General features: G+C 44.3%; 1 protein-coding gene across 2 annotated transcripts in view; it reads left to right on the top strand.

The window, feature by feature from the left end:
* The first annotated feature begins 324 nt into the window (after nt 1-324).
* Nucleotides 325-8,447, top strand: part of LOC144693697 (uncharacterized) — a 111,587-nt gene continuing 103,464 nt past the window's right edge. For both annotated transcript variants that reach the window (XM_078563609.1, XM_078563616.1), the window contains exon 1: nt 325-612. In XM_078563609.1, coding sequence (XP_078419735.1) covers nt 495-612 — 118 coding nt within the window. In that variant the 5' untranslated portion in view covers nt 325-494. The remainder of the gene's footprint in view (nt 613-8,447) is intronic.

Genomic DNA, 8,447 nt, shown 5'->3' with positions numbered 1-8,447 from the left:
CCGGCGAGTTACACTACGCGCAAAAGCTTTGATTTTTGAAACTAAAACGCTGATCTTTGTTCTTATTAATTGACGGACCGTCACCACCTAATTTCTGCTGCCCTTGAAAAGCGGACGAGAGTTGGGCAGAAGTGAATGTGCCGCCACGGCGACAGGAGGAGCCCCACTAACGGGGTCACGGTACAGTAAGGACTCAAACTGGCGCTACCAGCCGCACCCTGGACTAGGCTTGCCTACTCCGAAACAATTCACCTGATAAAACAGGTTTCAGCCGCGAGGGTTATTGGTGTCGAGGCTGCGATCTGATCAGAGCGAAACAAACTTCATCAGGTCCTGCTGTTTGGTGGTGGGATAACAGAGTACCCTGAACACTACTCAAAACAACACAGTTGAGAAAGCTACGTCTCTTTATTTAAGTATCACTGTCCAGTGTAGTCTGTGTGTGTGTGTATATATATATATATATATATATTTCTGTCGGATTTCAGATTGGTATGTCGAATAACAACAGTTCCTTGTGGAATAAACGACCTCAAATTGGGAGCATGAAAGAATTGGTCGAGAATATCGTCAAGGGTCCCTCAAGAGATGGGTCATCTCAAATGGAGATCCGTGAGTGCAGATTAAATCGGGTGTTCCAGTGATATAGTAGGGAATGCGATGGTGCCGGGTTCCTTGAAGCCTCGAAACGTTCATGCAAATAAAACTAGTCACTCCGCATTTTATCGAGTTGTGCAACACGAAGCAGGAATAATGTAACGCTTTATATATATATATATTTTATATATAATGTATATTGTACCGCTTTTCACGGCCTCAGGACGTCCCAGTGTGGTTTAAAGCACTTTGGAATTGATGTTGCTATAGTAATGTACAAAACACAGGAGCCAATTTCCGCAAAGAAAGGTCTCATTAAATGACAATGAGATGATGACCTGATCATTTGTTTTAAATGTTGGTGGAGGGATGGACAAAAAATGAGAAGAACTGCCAAGTTCCTTAAATAGTGCGGTGGAATCTTTGGGTGGGCAGCTAAAGGGCTCAGTTTAATGCCTCGCCCATAAAATAGCACCTCAGACAGGGCAACACTCCCTCAGTACCGCATTGAGTATCAGCCGAAATCAGTGGTTGTCAAACTGGGCTCCGCAGAGACTTCCTAGTGGATCCGTGACACAGGGTGTGCCCACGGCTGGGTGATGTGGCTGACTGTCCAGTTTGCCATGGTCAACAGTAAATGAGTGAGTGTCAGGCAGAGGTGTGTCCCTGCTCTCTCTGTGTCCCTGCTCTCTCTGTGTCCCTGCTCTCTCCATGCTCCTGCTATCTCCATGTTCCTGCTCCCTCTGTGTTCCTGCTCTCCCTGAGCTCCTGCTCTCTCTGCCCTCCTGCTCTATCCGTCCTCCTGCTCTATCTGTCCTCCTGCTCTCTCCAGGCTCCTGCTCTCTTTGTGTTCCTGCTCTCTTTGTGTTCCTGCTCTTTCCGTGCTCCTGCTCTTCCCGTTCTTCTGTTCTCTCCCTTCTCCTCTCTCCGTCTTCTTGTTCTCTCTGTGCTCCTGCTCTCTCCATGCTCCTAATAAGATGTAGGAGCAGAAGTAAACCATTCGGCCCATCGAGTCTGCTCTGCCATTCAATCAGATAATGGCTAATCTGATAATCCTCAATTCCACTTTCCTGCCTTTTCCCCATAACCCTTGATTCCCTTACTGATTAAAAATCTGTCTATCTAAGCCTTGAATATACTTAACTACCCAGCCTCTACAATCCTCTGCAGTAAAGAATTCCACAGACTCACTACCTTCTGAGAGAAGAAATTCCTCCTCATCTCTGTTTTAAATGTGCACTCCCTTACTCTGAGATTATGCCCTCTGGTCCTAGACTCTCCCACAAGGGGAAAAATCTCTCAGCGTCTGCCCTGTCAAGCCCCCTAAGAATGTTATATGTTTCAAGAAGGTCTCCTCTCATCCTTCTAAACTCCAATCTACTCAACTTTCCTCATAAGAAAATCCCTCCATCCCCAGGACCAACCTAATGAACCTTCTCTGGACTGCCTCCAATGCCAGTATATCTTTGCTTGGATAAGGGGGCCAAAATTGTTCACAGTATTCTAGGTGTGGTCTAACTGGTGCCTTGTATAGTTTTAGCAAGACTTCCCTATTTTTTATACTGAATTTCCTTTGGAAGAAAGGCCAACATCCATTTGCCTTACCTATTACCTGCTGAACTTGTATGCTAGCTTTTTGGGATTCATGCACGAGGACCCCCAAATCCCTCTGTGCTGCAGCTCTCTACAGTCTTTCTCCATTTACGTAATATTCAACTCCTCTATTCTTCCTGCCAAAGTGCATAACCTCACACTTTCTCACATTATATTCCATCTGCCATGGTTTTGCCCACTCAACCTGTCTATATCCCTCTGTAGACTCTTTGTGTCATCCTCACCACTTGCCTTCCCACCTATTTTTGTGTCATCCGCAAACTTGGTGATAGTATATTCATGGCCCTCATCCAAGTCATTAATATATATTGTAAATAATTGTGGCCCCAGCACTGATCCCTGTGGCAATCCACTAGTTACAGGTTGCCATCCTAAAAATGCCCCCTGTATCCCAATTCTCTGTCTTTTATTAGTTAGCCAATCCTCTATCCAAGCTAATATACTACCCTCAACACCATGGGCCCTTATCTTATTAAGTAGCCTTATGTGTGGTACCTTATCGAACGCTTTTTGAAAATCCAAATATATTACATCTACTGGTTCCTCTTTATCTATCCTGCTTGTTACCTCCTCAAAGAATTCTAATAAATTTGTTAGGCATGATTTCTCCTTCATGAAGCCATGCTGACTCTGCTTGATTATATTATGCATTTCTAAATGCTCTGCTATTACATCCTTTAAAATCAACTCCAATATTTTCCCAATGACAGATGTTAAGCTAACTGGCCTATAGTTACCTGCTTTTTGTTGTCGTCCTCCCCCCCCCCCCCCCCCCCCCCCCCCCGCCCCCCCACCGCCCACCACTTTTTGAATAAGGGCGTTACATTGGCTGTTTTCCAATTCTCTGGGACTTTTCCAGAATCTAAGGATTCTTGGAAGATTACTACCAGTGCATCCACTATCTCTGTAGCTACTTCCTTTAATATCCTAGGATGGAACCCATCAGGTCCAGTTGATTTGGGAGGAAAAAGAACCACCCCGCCCCCGACCCCCCTCCAACCCCAACTAAAGAATGTGACAATTGTAACTGTTTTAAGAAGGATGATAAATCAGGTGGTGGAAACTACTGAGGTATTTCCCTCTTGTCCATAGCAGAGAAAATTCTGACATGTATTCTCCTGAATTGTTTACATTTCTGGCAGAGGAAGTCTTCCCAGAGACACAATGTGGCTTTAGACCTTCCAGCGGTACCTCTGACATGGTCTTTGTTGCCAGACAAATCCAAGAAAGATGAACAGGTTTCCACTCAGGAAGCCTGAACAGCAAACCCTGTTGAGTTTGGTTGTGGTCTCAGGGGGTGGTGGAGGGAGGTGGGGTGGGGGGATGGACCCTTGTTGTCAGGCATTCAGTGCCCGATCAAGGGATCTGGCATCAGAGAGCCACCTCTCCTCCCTTCCCCCCGACTCCCCTGCACCACTACATCAATGATGCCCCATCCCCTGAAGCCATCCCCTCCTAGCACACCTGTAGCCTGGGTCCCTCACTGATCCTGGGGCTCTGGTGGATGCAATACAGGCAGCTACCACTGCTCCCAGTGTCACTGCCTGTAATGGACAGCTGCCAGCCTCTGACTGGAATTTCCGTCACCAGGGTCCTTCATCTCAGGCAAGGTCACGTAAGTGCCAATTTGGCAGGCCTTCCCCAACTGAGGTGATGCGGTGCTCTTACTGGCTCTCCATCTGGCAGGCGAGATCCATGTCATCAGGAGTAAATTTCTCCTGCTGTTAAATAGAAGACATGAGTTTTCATTGGATACTTGAAAGACACAACACAATTATTGTTGGTGCAAAATTAAAATGTTAGGCCATTAAGTAAGCACTCCAACTATTAAATATTGTGTTTATTCATTCTTAATGTCAAATCTCTGCTCATTTTTCCCAGTGATTTCATCTTAGTGACAGTGCTAGTCCTTGGATGGTTAACATTTTTCCCATCATCTCTATTTCTGTCTAGAAAGCAAACAGTAAAATTGTGTTAAGATTTTAACACAAAATAAATATAAAATACATATGATATACTATACATAGTAATTTTACTGTTATATGCAGCAATTTAGCTGTAAACGTAATGGATAAAATGCAGGTAATCATGCAGATTGTCTGTATGATAACGTGAAATATATTGAGCAGGTCAGATCTCACAGTGGGGAGATTCAACTGTGTTTCCTTTAATTTTTTATGAGCTTTGCTAGCAAGGCCAGCATTTGTTGCTCATCCCTAATTGCCCTTGAGAAGGTGGTAGTGATCCTTCTTCCTGAACCACTCCAGTCCACGTGGTGTATGTACACCCATGGTACTGTTAGGGAGGGTGTTCCAAGATTTTAACCCAACAACAGTGAAGGAATGGTGATATAGTTAAAGTTATAAATTTTTCCTTCTTTTTAACATCTCTTTCTCTGTCCAAGATTGCAGAGCTGGTGGTCTCTGAATTCAGGCCCATGACATGTAGATCAGTTAGGTCAGCTGAGGCTGAGAAGAGCCTTAGCCCAAATTATGGGAACCTACTCTGTGACATGCCCCTTATAATAAACTACTTGATGCAAGATTCCTGAAAGTTTACTATATTGTTCAATTGATAAGTGGCGTTTATCTTTTTCTGTACAATGGCTTGTATGCAGCATCATTTGACAATCTTCTGGTAGCGCATCTATTTTTGAAACCAATAGCCTCATGACATGCTTTTAAAGATGATTGAAAAGTTCTTGTGAAATCAAGAAGTGAATAGCAATACTAGAAATACATTCTGTAAACCACATACTTCTTACAATACTCTGTGTTGCCTTCCATCACCCATTATCTGCAGAGTGCTCACTCGCGTCATTAAAATGTCAGCAAACCATAAGCTGTGCTGGAACACTGACCCTCTGATTTTCAACTGGGTTATCAGTGTCCTAATGAACACTCAAAATGTCATTCCTTTCATTGCAGACAATGAATATTGTTGTGGATGTGATATATTCAGTTTGGCTGGAGGCTTGTAATTGAGGTGTAGGCTTATTGAGTGCAGAGAATATCAAAAGTTGTTTATTAGTTACTGTCTTATTTGATCAAAAATTGTCTAATAAAATCTAACGTGCTATTAGTTCTTTGAGAGCAAACAATGTAAGATTGTATTTGGTGACACACAGCGAAAGCACTCGGTTTAACTCATGATGAAAGTTAGACTTTTCTGGAGGTAATGGGGGTGAATAATTAAGAAAGAAATCTAGATTGTTATGTTTCACTTAGGGAACTGAATCTCTATCAGTTTCAGATCTATTCTGGTCCCTGAAGTGGTATGAGCAAGGTTACCATGATTCTGTGTAGTAACCCTCTTTCCCTGAAATTTCGGCCTTTTTCTCCTTCCTTTCCCAAGATAGTACATTCCATGAAAGTTAGTAGGCCTCTGGTATCTCACCTAGTGGCAATTATATGTGTGAGGCCAAAGAGTAAGTGTTGGTAGCTTAATTGACTATAAAGGTGTTGAGCTTGACTGTATCTTTTTTGACACATGCACTTTCCTTCCCTAAACCAGGGCAATGAGGTTAATTATGCAATTTGGTTTCACATGAATATCTTTACTGCTATCCTGAGAATAGATATCTGGAAGTCCTACTACACTTCCTAACAATGTGTGGTAAATTTAGGATTTCATAATTGTTTACTTGCTACAGTAACCCCAAGATCCCAAGTATTTTTTATGAATATTCAGTGAGGCTGAATCACATATGACTCTGGTCAAGTGTACACTGGTGCAAAATGCTCTCAAACTGGCTGAAATCTATGTTCCTCGCTGCATGATTAATATCTGTTCCTTTTGGCCATACTATAACTGCCAACTGTATTGCATATCACAAAATGCAGTAATGATAGCATACAATGCTTTAACTTCATGGTAAAGATGAATGTCGGGACAATATTTTTATGTATTGTTAAATTTTTTTATTCATTCACGGGATGTGGGCTTCGCTGGCTGGGCAGCATTTGTTGCCGACGCCTAGTTGCCCTTGAGAAGGTGGTGGTGAGCTGCCTTCTTGAACTGCTGCAGTCCATGTGGTGTAGGTACACCCACTGTGCTGTTCGGGAGCAAGTTCCAGGATTTTAACCCAGTGACAGTGAAGGAACAGCGATATATTTCCAAATCAGGATGGTGAGTAGCTTGGAAGGGAACTTGCAGATGGTGGTGTTCCCATCTATTTGCTGCCCCCCCGGCCTTCTAGATGGTAGTGGTTGTGGGTTTGGAAGGTGCTGTTGAAGAAGCCTTGGTGAATTCCTGCAGTGCATCTTGTAGATGGTACACACTGCTGCTACTGTGCGTCGGTGGTGGAGGGAGTGAATGTTTGTGGATGTGGTGCCAATCAAGCGGGCTGCTTTGTCTCAGATGGTGTCGAGCTTCTTGAGTGTTGTGGGAGCTGCACTCATCCAGGCAAGTGGGGAGTATTCCATCAGGCTGCTGACTTGTGCCATGTGGATGGTAGACAGGCTTTGGCGAGTCAGGAGGTGAGTTACTTGTCGCAGGATTCCTAGCCTCTGACCTGCACTTGTAGCCACAGTATTTATATGGCTAGTCAAGTTTAGTTTCTGGTCAATGGAAAGCCCCAGGATGTTAATAGTTGGGGATTCAGTGATGGTAATGCCATTGAACATCAAGGGGCGATGGTTGGATTCTCTCTTGTTGGAGATGGTCAATGCCTGACACTTGTGTGGTGCGAAGGTTACTTGCCACTTGTCAGCCCAAGTCTGGATATTGTCCAGGTCTTGCTGCATATGGACATGGACCGCTTCAGTATCTGAGGAGTCGCGAATGGTGCTTAACATTGTGCAATCATCAGCAAATATCCCCACTTCTGACCTTATAATGAAAGGGAGGCCAATGATGAAGCAGCTGAAGATGGTTGGGCCTAGGACACTACCCTGAGGAACTCCTGCAGTGATGTCCTGGAGCTGAGATGACTGACCTCGAACAACCACAATCATCTTCCTTTGTGCTCGGTAAGACTCCAACCAGCGGAGAGTTTTCCCCTTGATTCCCAGTGACTCCAGTTTTGCTAGGGCTCCTTGATGCCACACTCTGTCAAATGCAGCCTTGATGTCAAGGGCAGTCACTCTCACCTCACCTCGGGAGTTATGGTCTTTTGTCCATGTTTGAACCAAGGCTGTAATGAGGTCAGGAGCTGAGTGGCCCTGGCGGAACCCAAACTGCACATCAGTGAACAGGTAAAAACAAAAAACTACTGTGGATGCTGGAAATCCAAAACAAAAACAGAATTACCTGGAAAAACTCAGCAGGTCTGGCAGCATCGGTGGAGAAGAAAAGAGTCGACGTTTCGAGTCCACATGACCCTTAATTCTGTTTTTGTTTTGGATCAGTGAACAGGTTATTGCTAAGCAAGTGCCGCTTGATAGCACTGTTGATGACACCTTCCATTACTTTACTGATGATCGAGAGTATACTGTTGGGGCAGTAATTGGCCAGGTTGGATTTGTCCTGCATTTTGTGTACAGCACATACCTGGGCAATTTTCCACATAGCCGGGAGATGCCAGCATTGTAGCTGCACTGGAACAGCTTGGCTAGGAGCGCAGCAAGTTCTGGAGCCCAAGTCTTCAGTACTATTGCTGGAATATTGACAGGGCCCATATCCTTTGTGGTATTTAATACTTTCAGCCATTTCTTGATATCACGTGGAGTGAATCGAATTGGCTGAAGATTGGCACCTGTGATGCTGGGGACCTCTGGAGGAGGCCAAGATGCATCATCCACTTGGCACTTCTGGCTGAAGATTGTAGCAAATGCTTCAGCCTTATCTTTTGCACTGATGTGCTGGTCTACCCCATCATTGAGGATGGGGATATTTGTGGAGCCTCCTCCTCCAGTGAGTTGTTTAATTGTCCATCACTGTTCATGACTGGATGTGGCAGGATTGCAGAGCTTAGATCTGATCCATTGGTTGTGGGATTGCTTAGTTCTGTCTATCACTTGCTGCTTATACTGTTTGGCACGCAAGTAGTCCTGTGTTATTGCATCACCAGGTTGACACCTCATGTTTCTTTGGTATGCCTGGCGCTGCTCCTGATATGCCCTCCCGCACTCTTCATTGAACCAAAAATATTGTTTTTGGAAGCAGCACGTTGTTCAAACTGCACGCCTTTTTTTTGTGTATTTTGGAGCTTCTGTAGTGGGCCCACAAAAAACCTAAGAAAATATAGAATGAGAAAAGATCATTAAACCCTTACAGCTAGTTGTTTCCAACGTGTA

Source organism: Cetorhinus maximus, chromosome 2, assembly GCF_964194155.1.
Source record: "Cetorhinus maximus chromosome 2, sCetMax3.hap1.1, whole genome shotgun sequence".
Classification (NCBI taxonomy): domain Eukaryota; kingdom Metazoa; phylum Chordata; class Chondrichthyes; order Lamniformes; family Cetorhinidae; genus Cetorhinus; species Cetorhinus maximus.
Note: the sequence above shows the minus strand (reverse complement) of the source record. Positions and strands in the feature narration are given on the sequence as shown.